Below are 23,138 nucleotides of genomic sequence, written 5' to 3'. Positions count from 1 at the left end.
ACCGGGGCATGTGTTGGATCTGCGATAGAAGCGGTACCAAGCCGACGCAAATACTACCCATAGAAGCCTATCATAAACTATATGACATATTATTATTTTTCCTCATGATGTAATGTTAGTTATGTGTAGCGAATTATATGATTGTGTATGACATATAATGCTAGAAAACCAACGACCTTAAAAATTGCCCAAACATTCATAAACCAATTGGCCAAAGAGTTATACCAAGATACGTGTACCGCAACCCCGAACGATCGCCACAAAAATAAGCGACGCTCAGGAAGGCCCGTAACGAATCCCACAACGCTGCACAATGCGTAAAGGATGTTATTAGGCAAGCACGCAAAATTAAGTCGCATATACAAAAAAATATACGCGAACAGAATACGAGTACCAGTCAGGGACGCATTTTCAGCGCCCCTTGTTCGGCGCCAAATATTCTCACGCCCACCGCTGGGCGCTGAAGTTGTTGCCTGACCTTTTGGTCAGGCACAGCAGCCTCGGTGCCCGCGCATAAAAAATACGTAGCAGTAAAAGAAAATTCGCGAAAATTGCTGCAAGGGCGTACGAAAAGGCACTCGATTCTAAAAACGACTTATAAAAAATAAATAACTCTTTGTGTCGTTGTTAGGCCTCCTATGACGACAATGCCCGGCACCAAAACCGAGCATGCTAATTTAAATAACTTTGAATGTCACATGGGCAAAGAATGCAAAAAATGATGTTCAAATAAAGTTTTTAAGGAAAAATAATGTTCGAATAAAAAATGAGTAAATCCGAGTCTAGACTAGGCTATGCCAAAGTACAATCTAAATCCTAAGTCTTAGTTGTCTTATCCATAGAATCGGTCCTAATACTTGGTGTCGTTCTGCAAGTTAAAAGGTTAAATCATATTGAGTCTCCCTTCCTAACATTTAAATCAATAAGCACCCATATGTAATTGTCATCCCTTGCTAAGAATCTACGGCCTCAATACTCTCTCTCACCAACAAAAAGAATATATTATGTAATTCAAAGTGTTTGCAAAATGGAAACAGTCACATTCTGGAAATCATTCCTCCATAGTCGCACAACCCCCAAAGTGAGCCTAAGGTGTCAATACCATTGGCAAAGGAAAAAATTAATGGCCTCAAGGCTTATGATCACATTGGGTCACGACTATCATAGTCCTCTCGAGTCACTCGCTCCTTGAAAAACTACTAAGTACGGACTAAAAGATTTTCCATGAATGCAACATGACCAACCATGAAAATACCCAAATCGGCATACCATAAGGCTACCATTGGGGTAAAGCAATACACACTAAGAGGGAAGCCCCACTAATGATTCTAGTCTTGCAAAAATAAAAATTCGATCTCCCCAACTAACTACCTTGCCAACATTAAGCAAAATGGCGCATGACAAATGAACACCCAAGGGTTAAAATCTAAAGTGTCAACCAACAAAAGTTATGGTCCAATTAGCCGAAGTCTGAGAGTTGCTTGGTCAAGTATTATAGGCTTATGCCACGTCATTATTTTGAGTCTAGGCCACCTCCTTGTATTCATACACGGGTTATAATCAGAAAGATTAATGAAAGTTCGAGTCTAAATCACAACTTCCAATTAAATCCCAGAAACTGTAATCTGAAAAGAAGCAAAAAAATTATTTTCGATGTAATTCTTTCGTTAAATTTCAATAAGGTAAAATCAACATTTCGAATCTACGCTATTTGCACATTTTAAGAAACGACTAAATACGCTTGCAAAGTAAGACAATTTACAGGTCCACCCTAGGCCAACAAAAATTAAAGGTCCACCCTAGGCCTACTAAAATTAAAGGTCCACTATAGGCCTACCAAACGAGGCTCATTCAGTCTCGCCTCGTGACTCAAAGACCACAACCATCTACCTTTTAGCCTAAATAAAAAGGGGGGAAATCCCGAGCAAGAAAGAAAAAAGAGAAAGAGAAAAGGGAAAGCGAAAAGGGAGAGTGAAAAGAGCGAGCCATGGAATACTTATCCCGTACCTCCCAAAGTGCAACATTTACCCAAGTAAATGAAGGAAAAGAATTGAGTCAACCAATCCAAAAACTACATAAAGTTCTACGATGTCTACCCTTCCCAATCCTTATGTTCTTAGACGCCTTCGCTCTGGGGCCCCTGTTCAGCTCATTTAACCCATCCATGTTCTCATTGCCATAACCCAAGAAACCATTACCTCGACTCTTGTTCTTGAACTTGTTATCAACTGCAAACCACGTACGGCCATTGACACGTGCGTCATACCCATTATTTCCAAGGCCCAAACCTGCTCTTACACCACCATTAGCATAATGATCATATAACTTGTTTGAATACATCTTGTTGATATACCCTTGAGCCGTCCCCATGCTATTCATTGGCCTTGGTTGATGTAATCCTCGTGCTTGACTAATACCTATACAACTCATTCAACCCATCTTTCAAGCCGTCTTGAGTCACGAATAAAAAAAGAAGACAAATGAAGAGTACGTTCTACGCTTAACGTAAAAAAAATAAAATAATAAACAAAAATAATAAAAAAAAAACTTTGCAAAGCGCACAAAAAAAAGAAAAGAAGCATTTAAAAAAGGGAAAAGAAGCATTTAGCGCACAAAAAAGATTCGCAAATATTTGGCGCGAAACGAAAAAGGAGCAGCGCAAAAAGGCAGCCCAGAACACGCTTTCAACGCCCAGACCTGGGCGCCGGAAATAATAGCGCCCAGCCCTGGGCGCCGTTCTTGCTTTCAACTCCCAATTCCTAAAAGTGTTCGTATATTTTCCTATATACATGCGGAAGAAGAACGAACACTTGGGGGGTAGAAGATCGCAAAATACGCAAAATCCGCGCGCTCCAAAATTTTCGTACCCTTATTTCACCCTATTTCAAACATTGCGGTTCCACTCGAACGTATTTGTTTAAAAACATCATTCTAAGAAACCATTTTCTGGCTAAGAACTACGCAAGACCTGATTCCAAATTAAATCTATTTAAGGCGGATACGTAGGCAATCCATGATTCGGTCCAACCGATTTGCAAAAAAGTTAGAGCCTATAGAGTAACAAGAATAAGAAATAGAATCCCTTATTGAAATTTAATTACTTGCAACCCAGGTCGAAAGAAAAATTTAAGTCAAAGGAAGAATCCAAGTCATCAAGATGCCAAAATAAGCACACATCGAAAAATAATAAGGGCACGTACCCTTGCCAGAAGGAGCACTCACACTCCTAGACACTTAGCCAAGACTCAAAAGATCGCTTTGCCTCAATTGAATGAGGGCTAGCGCAAGCGTCCATGACCTCTAAAGTACTCGACTTGACCCTCCCTAAAGCGAACTAACTCACTTAAAGACCTTCTTTCACCACTAGACACAGTCATAATCGCCAACAAGTAGTAAAGGCAGTAAGCTTGCAATAAAGAGGATTGTCCTACAGCATCGCCCCATCGTTCCTTCGAACTCAGGGCACCCGTTCATGGTAATTCAAATGCTTGCGAATCTCCTTTGAAAAAATCATTTTGGAAAAAATCAAACATTATTAATAGGACTTGGCACTTAACCAAGGCTCACCCTACTCAGACATATGACGCGGGCATCTAAAATCGAAATTTGAAAGCATCATTAACGAGAAGACATAATAGCAACTGGGGGCTAAAAATTGAAATGAAAGAGCTAGGGAAAGAACTAAGTATACCTTGACCTTTTGTGCAGACATACACCAAGTAAATCTAAGTCAATTTGAAAACGGTTTATATTCCCGCAATTCTGGAAAAGATGGCCCTAAAAGCCTAAAAGCATATGCCAAACGGGCACAAGTAATATCTTGACACCTGCACCCTAGGTTCCAGCAAATCCTTAGACAACATTCCAAAAATCGTAACAGTATTTTGATTCATTCATGTAATCCTGTACGAACCCTTCTATAAGTCAACCTACTTAGGACACCTCGGATTGTACACAGTAGGACTCGGATTTCAAATAATTTTCAAAGACTTCTTCGAACATAATAAAGTGTCGTTGGTTTAAGCTAAGTATGCATTTATCTCGATGTTGCAAGTGAGTCAAAAAGATTTCTAAATATGATTATGGGTAAAGAAAGGCACCTAGCTTTTGGTCAAGGCACACTTCAACATGTGACTACCTTGAGCATGGCAATGTCGCACAATACGACATTTACAAGAGAAGTAGCAAATCACTACTCGAACGTACCTCGCACTAAACGAGTCTGGTTCAAACTATTCATGATCCATGTCACCATGAATGCATAAAAACGTATGCCAAGCATTATAGCACCAAGCCAATCCCGTAGCTACAATTGGGGGCTTGAGAAAAACACTCTAAAAATACTCGAAATGACGATTTTATCGCAAATTCTCGACGCTAATGCTATACACACGTCATAGGGGCACAATCCTAAGCTTTAATCGTGTAAAACGAACCTTAGAATGGCTACAACCCCTCCCAAATTCTAAGCACTACTTAGAAGATATAAAGTCACCCCACTATCAAGGGTAACTGAAAATCGTGAGTCACCAAAACTCCGATCAAACTACTGCACATAACGCTCGCCCTACAAGCACCCGTTACACAGTCTACGTCGTTCCAAAGCAAAAGCAAAAGAAAAATCAAGGATAAAAAAACTGTCAAATTCTGCCCGGAACTCATTTCCAACGCCCAGAGCTGGGCGCCGAAATCTTTAACGCCCCAGCCTGGGCGCTGATTCTCTCGGCTGCCAAGTTTTGCCCAGATATAAAAACAAGAAAGAAACATCCATGAATCCTCGCATCGAACGAAGTAATAAGTCGTGCACACCCACGCAGAAGGTGCTACACTTGTTCGAGCACCTGAACGAGGCGTGATGAAGTACTCCCATGCAAAAAATAATAATGATATCCCAACACCTGGAGAAATGTTCTAATACATGCGGTTAGGCCACACAAGCCTACGTCGCACCATAAGTTCAACCATCCCACGGTACAAGTCTAAAAAAAGAGAGTAAGGCATATTGCACTAATGCGGGCACGACCAAAGAGCATGTGTAAAAGAGGGAAAGACTACTTATCGCCCAAATTCAAAAATACAAGCCACACGACTTCTACATTAAGGATTAAAGGTAGCAAAATATTACCTACCACGGAAGGGATAGCTCGCACCTACACGAGCGGAACCCCAAGGCATCTTTCTCGAAAGAACCTACAAAAATCGTACGCCAAAAGGAAGCATCCCAACATGCATACTTGGGGGCTCCAAGCTACGAAACAACCATAGCAAAATAAAAAAATCTCGAAGCAAATGTTTGAACAATCGAAAGGGCACGATGTTTGAGCCCACTTCGTGAATGGGCCTGAACCCTACCAAAGCTTCTAAGCAAACTACTCAAAATCAGTCATTGCTCAAAAAAAATTGATTCAAGCAAACTGATTAATGGACCGCACACAACGACCATTCTATGAACGCTCGTTCGCACATACATATCATCATCCTAAATATCGAACATTCGCGAACGCGTTCAAAAGAAAAAATATATACGAGCGATAAAAAATATACGCCTCAAGGTATGTTCCCCGGGCCATATAGACTCGCCCAACTATTGCAATAACTGCACGCCTTAAGAGCAACAGTTCCTTTAAATAAGCGCCCCAAAGCGACAAACACCGTAGTCCACCAATCGGCTACGACTTCTCGAGAAATCATCACGATCACTCAGCTCATTGTGATCTCTAATAAAATTCTACGTTTCAAAAATAAAGAAAAACAAAAGAGAAGAGAATACGTAGAATCTCCAAGTGAAATAAGCGAGCGGAAAAGAGGCAGATCTGCCCAATAATCAACTCCGACGCCAAATCCCACGCCTGACTTTGGGCGTTGAAGATTAATCCCACAATCATTCTAAGCTAAGAAATGGCGAACGAATAAGGAAATAATAAACACCGTTGGTCCACTATTAGGCTACGGATTCTCGAGAAATAATTATTCACCAATCAACGGTGATCTCAAATGAACGGTTCGTTCCAAAAAAAAAGAATCTCTAGACGAAAAGAAAAAAAGAAAATGAACGAGCAAGAGGCCAATTGTGTCATCAAGAAACCTCGCCAGAAATCATTTTCAGCGCCCAGCGCTGGGCGCCGAAATCTTTAACGCCCAGGCATGGGCGCCGAAAATGAGCCCAGACCCAGAAAAGGCTCTGACTTCTATAGGGCCCTGCCGTATCCATTCGACTCGAAAATTGCCGATTTCTTTACTGAAAGTCGCACCTCACGGCTTTGTTAAGAGTAGCACACCACTACAAAGATCGCTCGCACTTACGAGCACGATCCCAAACACGATCAAGGACATTACAAAATGCGTATCCCCAAGGAACCTCTTTGACAAGAAATGACCGTCAGGCACGAGTGCTTGGGGGGCTCGAAAGGAAATAAATATTTCAAAAAAGAGTATGCAAAGTTAAAACAATATTCCCAGACTACGCTGTACGAAGTCCCGTGTTTGGATAATTTCAAAAAATAAAGCCGGATTACGACCTCGAGACAAAGGTCGCCGTTGATACTTATACATAGTCCCCTAATCAAGGACCCAGGTAGTGGCAAAATTGAGCCGTAAAGACTAGCTCAAAACCATGAAAGATGATGACCACAAGACAATGGTCCGTCTAAACACGTTGTCAACCCACATTCAGGTTGCAACTAAATCCGAGCATCCCTCGAAAGAATTCTCTCTTACAATAATGAATAAAAAGAAATTCTCAAAAGAAATCACAAGAACAAAAGAAATAGGAACTTGCCCATCTTCAGTGGGCAAGATCGCGTCGCGAACCACGCGAGTTCCAAATCGAAAAAACGGATTCAGGGACGTCCACCCTCAGCGGACAGGCTCGCCCACCTTCAGCGGGCGGGGTCTGCGTCACTAGCCGCGCAGGTCCTCAGTTTTCGAAAATGAAAAGAAAATAAAATCTTCAAAACAAAAACAGGCTCGCCATCTTCAACCGGCGGGGTCTACGTCACAAACCGCGAAGGTCCTTATTTTCAAAACATCAAAACAGATTCGTCCACTTCTATCGGACGGGGTGTCCACCCTTAGCGGACAGGCTCGCCATCTTTAGCCGGTGGGTTCTACGTCACAAACCGCGTAGGTCCTTATTTTCAAAAGAAAACAAACAAACTTCAAAACAGATTCATCCACTTCTATCGGACGGGGTGTCCACCCTTAGCGGATAGGCTCGCCATCTTTAGCCGGCGGGGTCTGCGCCACTAACCGCGTAGGTCCTTAGTCGCTGCAGCGATAACTTTTTCTGGTTTTCCCTTTTCAAAAAATTAAAGGATTGGTCCCCCGTTTTTCCAAAAAAGAGCGATGTGAGTAGTTTTCCTTTTTTCCAAAAATTAAGGGATTGGTTTTCCGTTTTTCCAAAAAAGAACGATGTGCTGGATTTTCCTTCGTTTTACGTTCTATAAAAACAAGGGAATTTCTCGTTTAGCTAACCCTGAAAATGAGAATCTTTAAAAACATTTTACCTCGTGATTGGGCTTGGCCAGGCCCGATTACACTTTATAGCTTTGATTTCGAAAACATCTGTAGCTACTTCCAATGACAAAGTGAGGGAGTTTCTACGCATCTTTAGATACTTCCAATGACAAAGTGAGGGAGTTTCTATACTATCCGTTGACAAATCCCAATGACACGTGAGGGATATGTCGACACTTCAAGTGATGACCCTTAAGTCAAATGTTATCACTCGGGGGCTCGTGAGACCCTCGCAAAACAAGTCACATACACTATGGCTTGTGTGACGCACTCTGTCTAGTACTTTGACCATCGTCTCATCCCAAGACTCAGTCAAAGTTGGGGGCTAACTGTAGACACCTACTTTTGTCTCCATTCCCGAAAGGGAAGGTTCGATGATGAGAACATAAATCTCCACTTGGCAACGCATCTCCTATAAAATAACGAATCTCAATCACCCTTTTCATTTCACCCAAAACCTGCTATTTATAGAGACCTGCTATTTATGGAAACCTGCTAAAAATAGTAACTGCCGTAATGGGTAGTTGTTAAAAGTGGCAAGTCATAAAAGATAGAAACCTGTCAGAATTAGGTGTTGCACTCCAACATAAATCCTAAAAGAGATAGAATTTGCAAGAGGAATCCTATTCCTAGTATAATTCGAAAATAAGAGTTACGTATTAATTAAAATTCTAACGAACCTAGAGTTCGTAACGGGCCCAGACGCATTCCGTCACAAAGTTAATACGCACTAAAAGACTCGGATAAATCTCAAACACTCCGGATTCTAAGAGTCCAAATCTGACAAAGAACTCGGCCCAAACATCATTTTCAACGCCCAGCCCTGGGCGCTGAAATTGCCTGGATCCCATTTTCAACGCCCTGAGTTGGGCGCCGAAATCTTTAACGCCCAGCCCTGGGCGCTGAAAATACCTGGGACGTGTTCTCTCCTAATTCTTCTTGGATTAGAGCTCTACAATTCTATCTTTCCACGAACTCTTCCCTATAAATACAACCCCAAATTCGACGTGAACACAACACACAATTCATATTCTAATATTGACTCCAACCCCTAAGCCTAAGCCTCACGCTGCGAAATTGATCACGCGTTCTGTCGCAATCGATCCAAAAATCGAATAGAACGTATCCTGTCCCTTGTAGCTGAAGAATTAAGCCCGTAACTTGAGATTCATTAAATAAAAGGAGAAATATCAAAGTCAAAGTGGTTAGTTTTCTGAGAACCGTGACGCACCTCTCAAGGGTGCGTCGTAATGTGTCCCTTTTCCATGATTTAATTGCTTTCCTCGCCCTTTTATAAACTGTTAAACTAATTAAATCTGATTATTCTATCACGCCTAATAAAGATAATATTTTGGGAAATTGAACCATCATGCTAGGTCCCTTAAAGCAATCTAAATCAGATAATCGCGATCGATCTAGTATTATGTGTTGCATATTGTTAAAATCAACTCAGATTAGTTTAATAGTTAACGCATGTCCCTTCAATTATGTATGCTGAGCTAGTAAGGATATCCTGCCTCTGGAGTTATCGAAGAGCGAGTACTCCTCTCGGTAGTTACAGTCCCCCGAACCCTCAATCTCTACCTTGCGGGTGTATGTTGAGAGATCCCCACACCAGGGATCACAAGGGAACCTATGGCCATCGTGGTCAAACATAATTGCACTCCCTTTATGTCACGATAACCGGGTTTTGTCAGTTTTTCTCATTGTCGTTAAAAACTGAATGACGACTCCTATATTACTAGTCAATTGGGTGTAAACTCACAGGAAATCCAATTACACTTGATTTGACAAAGAGAAACGTCACACCCACGAGGGACGAGGTCACGCATTAGCCTCGTGCTTTTTCGACCCCCTCACATGCGGCGACGACTAACTTGATTGAGAATAGTTTGTGGCCAAGCTTGGTTGTTTCAATTGTGGATCATGATGCTTTGTGGCTCTATTTGTATCCGAGCTAGATTTCTGTCTCAATAACTCCGTTTGATTGTTTGCTCGAGAGTTAGGTTGGTCTTACCATGGTTTTATGAAAGTCATGTGCGTCTTGTTTCTCTATCTTTGGTTTAGTCTTACCTCGTTGAACCATGAGATTATACACGTTATCTTTCACAATTAATATTAATAAAATAAAATAAAAGCATCTTGTGGAAAAAAAATCGAACATAATTTCTGGAAGAATATAATACTCTCTAATTATTGTTATCCATACAATAATCCGGTACATTGTCCGAACCCAAATACTAATTATAATATAAAATACCAAATAATGAAAATGCTGAGTGAAATAGAAAATAAATCAAAATATATTCGCACAGGCGTCGCGTACATAAGTACTAGTCAACTCTAACCCCACATGATCAATAAACAAGCTGTGTTGGTTCAATCTAGACCTGATCAAAGACGGTCCGAGCCACGTCTTAAAAAGTCAGCCAAATATGTCAGGTCGGATATCTGTTTATCAAACAATAATAATAGCTAAGCCTTGAATGGTTTTCCTCAAAAAAAAAATTATGTCGGGTCAGACCGAGCCAAATTCTGAGACGATTTTTTATGCCAAAACCCGCAATTCTGAGCTAAAATTAACGGGCTTTTCGAAACTGGACAATTTTATAACAAAAATTATAGGTTTATGTTGATCAAAACCTGTCCCAAAACTTTAAAAATCGACTGAGCCCGAAAATCGGATCAATAATTTCTGACTAAAACCCACTATTTTCTGGTCGGGTCTCCGAGCGTGTCGGGCTCAAGTTGATCAACTCTAGTTCAATCCATTTACTAAACTGTTGCCAGACTTGCCTCTCCACCTCCGACGGTGAGCAAAAGCCAGAATCCAGCTGCCGGCGGCAAGGTAGTGTCTCATCTCTTTCCCTCTCTTACACACGCACTCATTCGCACCTATCCCTCTTATTTTTGCATATAATTTACTGATTCCTCTGCACCATTGTTTGTTAATCTCAATTGCATTAACCTAATTTTGCAATTTTTCTGATTTCCTTAAAAAAAAAAAAAAAACTGGGTTTTCATATTGCTCAATTTTATGATCTGGGTACCTTTTGCTTTTGAGATTCCCTGTCTTATTATTCTTTTTATGTGGCTCAATAATGTTTGCTTCAAAGGCTTATTTGTGGAATATTTTCTGTGAAATTATTGTGGTTGTTCTTATTTTTTGAATATGTAAAATTGTAGTGAGACATATATGTATAGTTGTGGTTGGAATTGGGTGTAGAGTAGAAACATGGGTGATGATGATATTGTGGTTATTTTGCTTTTTTGAATATGTAAATATGTAATTGTAGTGAGAACCATTGATTGTATAACTTTACTTTTCTGTTGTGGTAGATTTGAATTAGGTGTAGAAAAATGGGTGATGATGATATTGTGGCGTCGGTTCGCTCTGTGGTGTTCAAGGAGTCAGAAACCCTAGAAGGGAAATGCATTAAGATTGAGGGTTATGATTTTAATCAAGGAGTGAACTATCCCCAGCTTTTTAAATCGTTCATCTCCACCGGTTTCCAAGCATCGAATCTCGGAGAAGCTATTATTGCTGTTAATGAAATGGTTAGCTAGAGTTTTAGTTCGAAATACAGTTTTAAGTTTCGGCGCGTTTTTGTATTGTGTTTTCATTTGGGTGTTTCGTGGTTCAAAGCTAGATTGGAGGCTGGCAAATGAGATAGCAGCTGAAGATTGCAGTGAGGAAGAGAGGGATCCTGTTTTTAGGGAGTCTGTGAGGTGCAAAATATTCTTAGGTTTTACGTCGAATCTTATCTCCTCCGGTGTCCGTGACACTGTACGATATCTTGTTCAACATCATATGGTGAGATAAGCTTCAAAATTTTCAATATGCTTTGTTTAATTTTTATTTTTTCTCGTTTGAACATGGAAAGAGATGTGGAATTAGCTTTTTCAGTTACATATTTCAGTAGATTAAGTGCTTAACATTTTCTTCAGTACTCTGGTTTAGGGGATAAATGTACTTCGTATAAGATTGGAGTAAAACAATAGAGTGGCATATAACTTGCATGCACAGATATTGTACTTCTGTTGTTTGATAAGAAGGCAGGAAGTGAGCCATTTACTCAACACAGTGATTAAAATGACATTCTCTCGCTCTTTACAGTTCGACTCTATCAATGTTATGTTAGAATGGCTATAATAGTGGTTGTCACATGAACTGTGCGATTCGTTTAAAAGGAACAAGTTGGAAGGGAGTCTAATTAAAGGAGGGACTAAGGAACCCTTTGGCACATTAATTTTGTTGCTTGGAGGAAGTTTTAATGGAATAATGTAATTTTTTTTCAGGGAACCCTTCACCACTTATGTTTTTCTGCTCATGAAATGCTTTCCCTGTACTAATAATTGACTTTGGAAAGTAGTTATTCAAACACAAAAAGACAAGGGGAAACATAAAGAGTAGAATCCTTTGAACGAATCTTGACTTTGATTCTCTGTTCTTAGCTGAATTTCTGGTTTGATATATTTGTCAAAGAAACATCTTGTGGCTGTGAATCTTTTTCTGAAGCCTGAAATACTTTGTTGGTCTGTCAAAAACATAAATTGTGGCTGTTGATCAGATGCGAAGCCTAAAGTACTTTGTACTCTATCTAATTTGAATCATTGGTTGAACCTATTTTCAGCCATTGGAACCGTCAATTGAGAGCTGTGTTTTGCACACAGTATATGTCTCTTTACTCTATCGTAGTATCATGAGATTCATGACCATGTTATGCAGCAATGAGTTTAGCATTCTTCTTTTTTCCTACTCTCTAAAATTGGAGTATTTGCACTAAAAAGTTTGGCATTTGCTTATATTCAGGTCGATGTTGTTGTAACTACTACTGGTGGTGTAGAAGAGGATCTTATAAAATGTCTTGCACCTACATTTAAAGGTGATTTTTCCTTACCTGGAGCGCAATTACGCTCGAAAGGATTGAATCGCATTGGTAACTTATTGGTCCCAAATGACAACTACTGCAAATTTGAGGATTGGATTGTTCCAATTTTTGATAAAATGCTGGAAGAGCAAAATACAGAGGTAATTTTGATGTAAAGTTGGTTGTTGGCTGTCTCACTAGCTATGCCTTTTGTCTATACATCTGCTGTTAACAAATCAGGTCCTAATCAATCTTACTTTTCGGCTTTTCCTGTAAAATTGTATGTTTCAGATTTTGTTAATGATTCAACTAGACTAATTGGTCAATATGATTCTCAAATATCCCTTTGATGGTACATTGGTACCTCATGTTGCATGGGAATAGACAGAAAAGAAACAAGGAAATGTGACTTCACATTTTCCAGATAATGAGGACATGACGAATTGACGAGTCCGGCAAAGTAGAAACACATAAAATTAAACAGTAAATCAATTATTCGCTTAGAAATTTGAACTCTTTTGTTTATTATTAGCAGTAGTGTAGATAAATAACGCTGCTACTGGAGTTAATTTGTGCTTGAACTTAAGAATACCTTGCTGGTTGCCATTTTCCAAGTTCCATAGGTTTCTGAAACTGAAAATGAAACTTTCCTGAAAAGCATATACGGAGTAGTTAATAGCATGCATTATAGATGGTACCGTAGAGGCTCCTAATGTATTATTCTTCTTACCATTCAAAAATAAAAGTCAAATATCATATGACCAAATGATGTTGGATTACTTGGATTAGAATTACTGATTGAGCATTGCTTATTTTCATGTTTTTCTTTGATAATCTAAATAATTTGACGTTGCATCACAAATTCTGATAAGACATTGTCAATTTTCATGTCAATTCCTCATCTCCAATTAGATAATTGTTATGTTTTTGTGTGTCTGGGCCTGTGGTGGGCTGGTGGGTGCTTTTCCCCAAGTCCAACACAACTGTAATAAGGCTTTTGGAATTACTTTCTTCACTGACATTAATTCTTTGGTTTTCAACTCCTTTGTTGGGAGATTCACTTTTATTTTTTTATTTTTTTATTTCCCTTAATAATGTTGTTGTTTGCAGAAGATAACATGGACACCCTCAAAGTTGATCGCTCGTTTGGGAAAAGAAATAAATGACAAGAGTTCATACCTTTTTTGGGCCTACAAGGTGAGAAGTTTGCCAATTTAAAATGTTCTTAATATGAGACAAGGAGGAAAATGTATTTATAGAAACATCAAACTTTGATAGCCATGAAAAATGGTTGTCATCCTTGAATTTTGCACATCTTTAATCCACTCTAATATGAACTTCGAAGCTTGTATGACAGCATACGAAGCTGGTTCTTGCTTATTTTCTTCTTATACAATATTGTTCAGAACACGGTTGTGACTAGCAATATTTTGTTCAAACTCAACAAACTATCAATGCTCTATAGAGTAGCCAGGCTCTATGATTTTAAATTTGCCTACACACAATGTGGAAATCGTTTTTATGACAAGTCTATTGGAAACAGGCGTTTACTAGTTTCTCCTAATAAGAAGTGTCTCTCTACATTTACAGCAAGGGAGGTGCTTTTAGGCTCTGTTTTGTTCACCTTTTCAGGAAAAATAAGTTCAGTTAAGTTTAGATAAGATAAGTTCAGGAAAAATAAGGGTAATCTAAGTACAATTTATAACTAACATAAGTTTTGATAAGTTCAGATAAGTTGAGTTAAGTTCAAATAAGATATGTTCAGAAAAAATAAGTGAAAAATCAGGTGAATAAAACACATCCTTAATAGGTGATGATTGAACGGGTTGGTAAATGTTAGTTAGTGCTATAGTATATTAGCATGCAAGTTTAATGTACTTCTTGTGTGTGCGTGTGTGCGTGTTTTGATAAATCAAAACTGATCCAGCTCACTTTATGTATCAATTTTCAGAATAATATTCCAGTATTCTGCCCAGGTTTAACAGATGGATCACTTGGAGACATGTTGTATTTTCATTCAATACGGAATCCCGGTTTAATTGTTGACGTAGTTCAAGGTCAGTATATCTTTCTAAATGTGATGAATGACATTTACCAGTGTTGCATACTTATCGGTTTTTTTTTCCTGGCTGTGAGCAGATATAAGAGCCATGAATGGTGAGGCTGTTCATGCGAGTCCAAGGAAAACCGGCATGATAATTCTTGGAGGAGGGTTACCCAAGCATCACATTTGCAATGCAAATATGATGCGAAATGGGGCAGATTACGCAGTTTTCATCAATACTGCACAGGAGTATGACGGCAGTGATTCTGGTGCTCGTCCTGATGAGGCCGTCTCTTGGGGGAAAATCCGAGGTTCTGCTAAAACCGTTAAGGTTTGTGAAACTATTATACGAAGTATCTTATTTTTTTGGAAATGTTGTGTTTTACAACCTAAAAATAACTTGAATTTGTGTTTTACCACCCTAAAGAAATTTTAAAATTTCGTTTTACCACCTTTTAATAGCAAAGTTAACGGCATCGTTACTTTTCTTCAACCACCGTTGTTGTTGTTGTTGTTAAGCTTAAATCACGCATTTGGCTTGTTATTGCATAATCACAAATCCATTTTAAGTTTTTAATTTGATTAATTTGGAGTGCAAAAATGGGTTGTGAAGAATTGAAGAGAGTAAAGAAGGAAGGAGAAAATAAGAAAGAAAAAGGAGAAGTATAGAAGAAAATCGCAGAAATTGGGTAATTTTTTTTTTTTTTTGGGGGGGGCGGGGGGAGCTTAATTTGTGAACCCTACTAACGGTGCCGTTAATTATGCTGTTAAAAGGTGTTTAAAAGAATTTTTTAGTATTTTATAGGTGGTAAAACTCAAATTCGGGTTTTTTTAAGTGGCAAATTACAAAAGTTCCTATTTTCTTTGAAATCTTGCTTCTACATTCCGTTAATTGTTGTCCTAATTTTTACCGGACTTTTGTATTCAGGTGCATTGTGATGCCACTATTGCTTTCCCTCTATTAGTTGCAGAAACCTTTGCTGCTAAAAGAGAGAGAGAAGCTAATTCAAAAGCTGACATAGGAGGAAGATTTTGATATTCAGACCTCACTTGAAGCTACATGGTGATCTTGAGGCAAGCAATCAACTATGGTAGTGCTTCTGCTGTTTCGTTTATCTTTCTTCGTTACACCTACTAATCCTTCTAAAGCAGAACCGTTGAACTGCCATAACCAGTAAGTCTGGTCTCTCGGCTTCTGTTGCGTAGTTAGTAAAACATAATTGTTGAGCACTTGAGTTACTCTTTCAGATATATATTCAAAATCTCCAAATTTTGAGATACTCTTTCAGATAAATTCAAAATCTCCATCTCCAAATTTTGCTAAACCGTATTTGTCCCGTGACTTAATTCCGTGTGATGTGAGAAAAGATTTAAAAGACAAAGGTTGTTTTGGGAAAGCTTTTTATTTCTGTTCTGCTGCGGCCCCTGGCCCAGCTGCCTGCTGGCTGCGCGTGTGCGGGTAAGCGCGCCCCTTCGTGGGCCTTGCTGGCCAGTCGTTGCGGTTGGTCGTTTGAATTAGTTGCACGAACCTATTTTTGACTTGGTAAACATACATATTTAATTCTGGCAAAAGCTAAAGTGTGCGTTATAAACTCCTTGCGCACTGGTGTGGAATAGGAACGGTTGGAGAGGTCTGATGTTTGCTGATGTTTGCCTTGGATCTGGTATGCTGGTAAGACTTTGGCTGCCATCTGGGGTGATTCGAGGATCCCCCTCAGATGCTTAAGTCAGGGAAATAAGTGCTTAGTAGAATGATTGATATTACGTACCTTTCACAATAAATAAGGTTCATATATATAGGCGGGCCGGGTGGGTATGGACTACGATCCATAGGATAGCGACCCGTTGACCCATATTGTATACCCTGATCATACCATGCCGATACAGCCATTGCTGATTGGGATGATCACCTACCCGACTGATAGAGATGTTGCAGGTAGCTTCCTTCTTGCCTTATTCTGCTACTGGTTCCTACCAGCCTGCTGATATGTATCCCGTACAACTAGCCCCTCAGAGAAAGTACAAGTACAACTATCGAGATCGTTGTGCTTGCTCTGATAACAAAGGTGAGAATACCCTGTACAATTGCTAGTTGCGGGAGTGCAGGAGAAAGACACTAATTTCTAATCCTTGAAACAGGGTAGTAGTTGTATTTCAAAGTATTAATTGACCAACAAAATCAAATTTTGTGCATCAAGCACATTATTACAGTCCCAACAAAATCAAAGTTAATGAATCAAACACAATATTGCACTTCCCACAAATTGTTCAACAGAGAAGAAATGATCATACTGAACTAACACCTAACACCTAACACAAGTTGTTAACCAGCTCAGCTACGCAGGTTTTTACTTGAGCCACGCACCAGCATCCGCCAACTCCAGCCACTTATGTTGGTTTCAAGCACGATGACATATGAAAGTACATATCAATATAGACGTCTACAGAAAGTAATACCGTCTCCTAGAGGAAGTTGTGCAATGTCAATGCTATGATCATCAGCCAGGTACTTGTTGAATATAATGAGGGCGTTTCGACTCTTCATCATGTTGTCTGGTACTTGTGATTCAGGTATGGCAACTGTTCCAGCCCAAAGAGTTTTGATGAGTTTCATCAACCTCTCATGGTAGTTCTGGTAGCTAGGCTTGTCCGCGTCCACAAAGGCAAAGTCGAAACTCCCCTCGTTTTCTGCCTGTAGTTACTCGACCAAGGTAATAGGTCAGTTTATGTTTTGTTCTCGTCATCTTAATCTTGGTGTTTATTAGATCAAATCAGGAAATCAGACCGTATCAGATCAGACCAGAAAAAGAAAAAAAAAACTCACGGAAAATATTTAGACCAGACTAGAAACTAGAAAAATCAGAGCAGTGAAAAAGAACAAGGCCCACCTTTTAATAGTTGTTGATGTCAACTACTTTAGTTGGGTTGAGTCATGCGATATGGAATGGTGGTGTACCTAAGACCTAGGATCTAAAGATGTCTACATCATTTGTAGGGATGGCAATGGGTCCAAGATCCGACTCAGATCCGGTTGGACCCGATCCATTTATAAGGGTCTGGGTCCAAAAAAGTTAGACCCTGTGGATCTGGGGCGGATTTGGGTCTTTGTTCAATGGGGCGGGTCTGGGTCTGGGTCTAGGTCCAAAAATTAAAGATCCAGATGGTCCAGATCCGACCCACATATCCATATATATAAAAAAAATTAAAAATTATTAAATTTTAAATATGATTCAATCTTTACCTGCTAAACTTTATTCAGTTCTTATGATGTTAAACTATTTAAATATTGTTTGACGTGACATATAAATAATAATGTTAGAAATTTTAAATACTTATTGTAATACAAGGCTAATATGATTTTTTTTCCTAAACAAAATTAACGAATACTCCATATTTAGTGGTTTTATTAAAGCAACATTACGTTTACATAAAAAAAAATGGGAGAAAAAATTACGTAATATAAGAAAAATGAGGGACAATTTTTTTTGGAAAACAAATACGCTTAGACCCATTTAGGACCCAGATCCGACCCTAGACCCATAAGACCCAGTGGATCTGGGTCTGGATCTGATTTTTTTAGACCCAACGGATCTGGGTCGGATCTGGATCCACCTCTTAAAAAGCGGGTTTGGGTCTGGATCTTGTCGGACCCGGTCCAGATCCGACCCATTGCCATCCCTAATCATTTGGTCTTTATCCCCGTGTCAAAATTATCTTTACAGATACTATTTGCACAAATATTAAGACAAAAGTGAAAGATTGTGTAAAAAGATAGGTGAATATAATAAAATATGGATGAAGTAAGAAGAATGTGTAAACAGTTGAGTGGGTGTCCTCTGATCCCGCTCGAGTGGGAATATAGGAAAGGTAAATACCCCGAGAGCGAATTCTTCGAGAATCTCATTCAGAATGATTTTGTAGACGATGCTAGTTTTTTTTTTTAATCAGAAACTGTAACTAAACCGACTCGAAGAACGACTATGACTGAATTGGTGAATAAAGTAACTGTTGTGGGGTAAGAAGGATAAAATGGTTAATTTTCATGTTCAAAAATAGTATAAAACACCGATGTAAATAACATTATAAAACAGATTAAAACAGAAAGTGTATAGATCATTGTGTAATAGAAGTAGTAATGTACAGAGGAGGTAGTTCTATGGAATCGGATGCTTACGTTGAGCAGAAGATTATCAAGAGCTAGACGCCCATCGGATAGAATGAAGTCGATCTTGTCTTCAACACCGGCTTTTTGGATGGATGGCAAGCCGATCTCATAGGCTTCCCTATCACAATCAATTGCAGTAATCTGTTTTAACAATAAACATAAGTTGGTTTATTCTTAAATTAAGTCATAGATAAAAAATTAAAAAAAAAACAATAGAAACAATCCAATTGTTACACACAACTAGAGATGGCCAGTGGATTGGATCTGACCTAACTCACCCTGACACAGCTTTTAGTGGATCACGTGGGTCGGACTTATTTAGGACCCATGACACAAATCACCTAATATGGATATTTATTTTGATGTGTCATGAGTCGAGTTTTTTTAACACAACCCATTTCGACCCCACCGCGACACTTCCAACCCACGAAACATAACTCATCCAACACATAAACCAAACCTACTCGACATACAACCCACATGACACACGGACCCAGCCCACCTAACCCAATGACCCAACCGACCCGCCATCATAATTTAAACTATTTTGTATATTTATAATGCTAATATATTTAATTTTATCGTTTAAATATACATTAACTACATTTATGTGAGTATGTCAATAACATGAAAATAATTAATTTAAGTTCATATGAATTTTGTAATTTTTTGGATTTTAACGCTAATTAAGTAATCTTCCAAATCTATCCAGACCCACATCACCCTCCAAAATCCGTATAGACCCACTAGACCCATCGGAATCACATCATGCTCTAAACCATGTCAAACCCTCCGGACCCACTTAACCCGCACAACCCTCCATGACCCACGACCCATCACGTACTGTGTTCATTTTTTCGACACAACCCACGACCCGACTCACCCCGACTTCCACCCTGTCAGTCGTGTGTCAACTATCCTTGACCCATGACCCAACCAACCCGCCTCGTTGACCATCTGTAGTGACCACTAATAAGAAGATGAATGCAAGAGATGAACCTTGCCATCATCCGGGATTGAAAGAGCAGTTAGCAAGAGGGAATATCCAATAAACACTCCAACTTCAATAGTCTTTTTAGCATTCTCCTTTTTCAACAGGAATGATATCATTTGTCCAGCAATTGGTGAGGCAGCCATAAAGGACCTTGTAAGTGAACAACAAATCAAACAGAAATCCAATATTAGAGCGCCACGTAGGAAATCTAATGGTTTCGGCCAATGAAATATAAGATTTTGAAATTATTTTTGAATTAAAATGTCGGGTGTCACGTAGATAAATAAGTAGGTGACACGTAGATATTTTTATTAATTAATTACTAATATTACTCCCTCCGTCCCAAATTAGTTGTTACACTTTCCTTTTTTGTCCGTCCCAGATTAGTTGTTACACTTTTAAATTAGGAATGACCCCACAATTATTATATTGTCTCTCTCTCCTCACTAAATTTTTTTTTGTCCCCACACCATCTGTCATTCAATTAAAAAAATACCCCACTAATTCCTGTAACATCTACTTTTTCAATAAAATAACAATTGATAACCAAACAACAAGTTATCATCTAAAACTTTGTGCAAAAGTAAGTGTAACGAGTAATTTGGGACGGAGGGAGTACTATACAACTTCATCCAAAATCAAACACTCTAATAATTAAAAAAAAATCTAAAATGAAATTCAATCCAAAATAAAAAGAACTTATCTAATCTAATATATAAAATATAACAGTTGATATGTATAAGAGTTTTATTTTAACTTGACAATTTAATAGAATCCGTGAATCGCACGGGCTAAAATCTAGTAATAATAATATATAGAAGAATAAATAGACCCGAAATTTTACCGTGGGGAATTTTTAGTTGCTTCTCTCAGCTCCTTAAGAGGTTCTGCCTCGCGTGGATATACACTAGTTTCCAGAATATACTGTTTTCATAATGAAATGTAAAGATTTAAATATTTAGCATTACAAATAAAAAGGGAAAATTTGTCAAAAAAGACCTTTTATAAGCCAAATTTTGCGAGAAATGACCTTATATAATTTTTTTTGTGAAATTACACCTTAATGTAATTTTTTTTGCAAAAGACAGCCTTAAGAAAGTTTTCGGCATTGACTGAGCTTTTTCGACCATTGACTTGCACGTGAGCAGCACGTGTGGCTTCAGTTTGGCTAAAGACACTTATTTCTCGAGTCTTGAATTTTTAAACTTGAATTTTTTCGATTTTATTTTTTCAACTTTAAGTTTTAAAGCGTAGAATTTTGGAGGAAAATTGGGTCTAGTTAGCAAAATAAAGCTACACGTGCTTTTCACGTGCAAGTCAATGGCCTAAAAAGCCCGGTCAACGCCGAAAACTTCTATTTGGTTGTCTTTCACACAAAAAAAAAAAAAATACATTAAGGTGTGTTTTTACAAAAAAAAAAAAAAAAAAAAGTAAATTAAGGTGTTTTCACAAAAAAATGTATTTAATGTTTTTTCTCGCAAATTTTGGATTATATAAAAGGTCCATTTTTGACAAATTTGCCAATAAAAAATAATTTAGTTTACAAGTAAAAATAAAGCCGAAGAAACTATACTCACGTTGTGCAACTCCTCACTTTTCAGCAATCCTGTGTCCTTCACCTAAAGATGTCTGTGGGCCGGGCCGGTCCGAAGCCCGACCCGACCTGGCACGGAAAAAGCACGGCCCGACACGGGCACGAAGTCGTGGGCCGTGGGCCGGGCTTGGGCCTTAATTTTTTGGAAAAAGCACGACAAGGCACGACACGACTCGACCCGACACGACAAAGCACGTTAAATTTAGTCAAATTAGCCTTAGGTACGACGGGCCAGCCCGGCACGGCACGAAAGCACTTGGGCTTGGGTCAGGCCTGGGCCTTATTTTTAACTTTTCGGCCCGGCCCGGCACAACGTGGGCCTGGCGTGGGCCCGTCACGGTTAGGTCCACGACCCATGGGCTCGGCACGAAGCCCGACCCGACCCGACCCACAGCCATCTTTACCTTCACATGTTTATGTGTATACGCCATTTTTTAGTTCCTGCACAGAGTTTACAAGATTTGCCACATCTTGATCAAGGAAAAAATTAGGTCGTTACTAGTCTCTCCTAATCAAACAAAAACCTAAACTAATCACTAAACACAAGTAAAGCGATAAGTAAGGGTCGAAATCCACAAGAACTAAGGTGCACTAGATTATGCTAATCGAACAACAAGTTAGGTCGAAACGAGTTGGAAAGTCAACTAACCAACTAAAACTAAATCAACTAAACTAACTACCAAAGACAAACGAGGCTAGGGAATGGGGATCAAACGACAACCGATCATGATACAAGCATAAGAGGACCGAAACTAGGGACGATAATGTATAAACACTACATGAATGAAATGTTGGTTCAATTATGGACTCCAATCATCTCCCGAGACGAATCCTTTCTTAGGATGACAAAATGCGGACTCCCATCCTACACTCTATCACTCTTAGGTAAATTAAACATCAACCAACAAATAGTCAACACTGTGAACTGATAAGCTGAAAGTGATCAATATATTGAATCAAAGATGATGGCTATATATAGCCTTACAAGAGAAACACAGAAACAGAAACAAGCAAAAAAACAGGAAACAAACAACAGCTACAAACTAGTTCAACTCCATGACTCAACTACCTAAATACTCGGACATGTATTGACTAAAACAGCCAATGACTTATTCAATGTTGACTAATTCAAACTCCAACATTCCCTCCCTTAAGCTTAACTCTCCTGAATTAAGCTTACTTCAGACAAGCTGACCATTCCAAGTAGCATCCTCAGTTTCTCGAACTGCTCCAGTTTCAACGGTTTCGTAAAGATGTCTGCAATTTGGTTTTCTGTTGCACAATACTCCAGCTTAACAATCTCGCCATTCACCAGCTCCCTAAGGTAATGAAACCTCACTTCGATATGCTTACTTTTTCCATGAAGAACCGGATGCTTGGACAAAGAAATGGTCGAACTATTGTCACAGTGGATGATGGTTGCAGACTCTTCTTCAGCTCCGATCTTCTCCAGAATCCTTCTGACCCAAACACATTGGCATGCACAGAACACAGCAGCAATGTATTCAGCCTCAGTGGTGGAAAGAGCAACTACAGGCTGCTTCTTTGATGCCCATGAGACCGCACCAGATCCTATCATGAACACACAGCCCGTCGTGCTTCTCCGATCATCCAAATCACCGGCATAGTCGCTATCCGTGAAAGCCATAAGTCTCGTGCTGTTGCTCTCATTTCTCCTGTAAAAAATTCCAAGTTCGATTGTCCCTTTTAAGTAGCGTAAAATCCTCTTTGCAGCAAGCCAATGTGACATTCTCGGACTCGCCATGAACCGACTTATGAGACAAACTCCATACATCAAATCAGGTCTAGTCACTGTTAGATACATGAGACACCCAACCAATTGCTTGAACAAAGTTTCATCCACCTTCTCTCCATTCTCATCTCTTGTGAGCTTTGTTCCTGGCACAATTGGATTTTTAACAGCATTGCTTTCTTCCATTTTGAACCTTGCCAAT

General features: G+C 39.1%; 2 protein-coding genes across 3 annotated transcripts; one reads left to right on the top strand and one right to left on the bottom strand.

The window, feature by feature from the left end:
- Positions 1-10,189: 10,189 nt before the first annotated feature.
- Positions 10,190-15,731, top strand: LOC110779300 (deoxyhypusine synthase). 2 transcript variants are annotated; one of them, XM_021983830.2, is made up of 8 exons: positions 10,190-10,363; positions 10,855-11,073; positions 11,162-11,329; positions 12,329-12,547; positions 13,497-13,583; positions 14,338-14,443; positions 14,526-14,761; positions 15,359-15,731. In XM_021983830.2, the coding sequence occupies exons 2-8, from the start codon at positions 10,876-10,878 to the stop codon at positions 15,464-15,466; spliced, it is 1,122 nt and encodes a 373-aa protein (XP_021839522.1). In that variant the 5' UTR covers positions 10,190-10,363; positions 10,855-10,875; the 3' UTR covers positions 15,467-15,731. The 2 variants fall into 2 exon arrangements, with proteins under 2 accessions (XP_021839522.1, XP_056692380.1); XM_056836402.1 differs by lacking the exon at positions 10,190-10,363 and having other exon boundaries at positions 10,933-11,073; positions 11,166-11,329.
- Positions 15,732-16,219: 488 nt separating this feature from the next.
- LOC110779299 (caffeoyl-CoA O-methyltransferase-like) lies at positions 16,220-21,614 on the bottom strand. Its single transcript, XM_056835355.1, has 6 exons — positions 21,588-21,614; positions 21,167-21,208; positions 20,434-20,513; positions 19,595-19,739; positions 18,605-18,736; positions 16,220-17,122 (listed from the first exon to the last, which is right to left on the bottom strand). The coding sequence occupies exons 1-6, from the start codon at positions 21,612-21,614 to the stop codon at positions 16,859-16,861; spliced, it is 690 nt and encodes a 229-aa protein (XP_056691333.1). The 3' UTR covers positions 16,220-16,858.
- Between the last annotated feature and the right edge of the window lie 1,524 nt (positions 21,615-23,138).

The sequence above is a fragment of the Spinacia oleracea genome, chromosome 2 (assembly GCF_020520425.1).
Source record: "Spinacia oleracea cultivar Varoflay chromosome 2, BTI_SOV_V1, whole genome shotgun sequence".
In the NCBI taxonomy this organism is placed as follows: domain Eukaryota; kingdom Viridiplantae; phylum Streptophyta; class Magnoliopsida; order Caryophyllales; family Amaranthaceae; genus Spinacia; species Spinacia oleracea.
Note: the sequence above shows the minus strand (reverse complement) of the source record. Positions and strands in the feature narration are given on the sequence as shown.

Bases quoted from the DNA above. Each gene is read 5' to 3' on its own strand.
- LOC110779300 (XM_021983830.2), top strand. From the start codon at position 10,876: ATGGGTGATGATGATATTGTGGCGTCGGTTCGCTCTGTGGTGTTCAAG. The intron at 11,074-11,161 runs GTTAGCTAGAGT...CGTGGTTCAAAG, and splicing joins TTATTGCTGTTAATGAAATG to CTAGATTGGAGGCTGGCAAA. The intron at 13,584-14,337 runs GTGAGAAGTTTG...ATCAATTTTCAG, and splicing joins ACCTTTTTTGGGCCTACAAG to AATAATATTCCAGTATTCTG.
- LOC110779299 (XM_056835355.1), bottom strand. From the start codon at position 21,614: ATGGCGTATACACATAAACATGTGAAG. The intron at 20,514-21,166 runs GTGAGTATAGTT...TTATGAAAACAG, and splicing joins AAAGTGAGGAGTTGCACAAC to TATATTCTGGAAACTAGTGT. The intron at 18,737-19,594 runs GTTCATCTCTTG...TTGTTAAAACAG, and splicing joins CAATCCCGGATGATGGCAAG to ATTACTGCAATTGATTGTGA.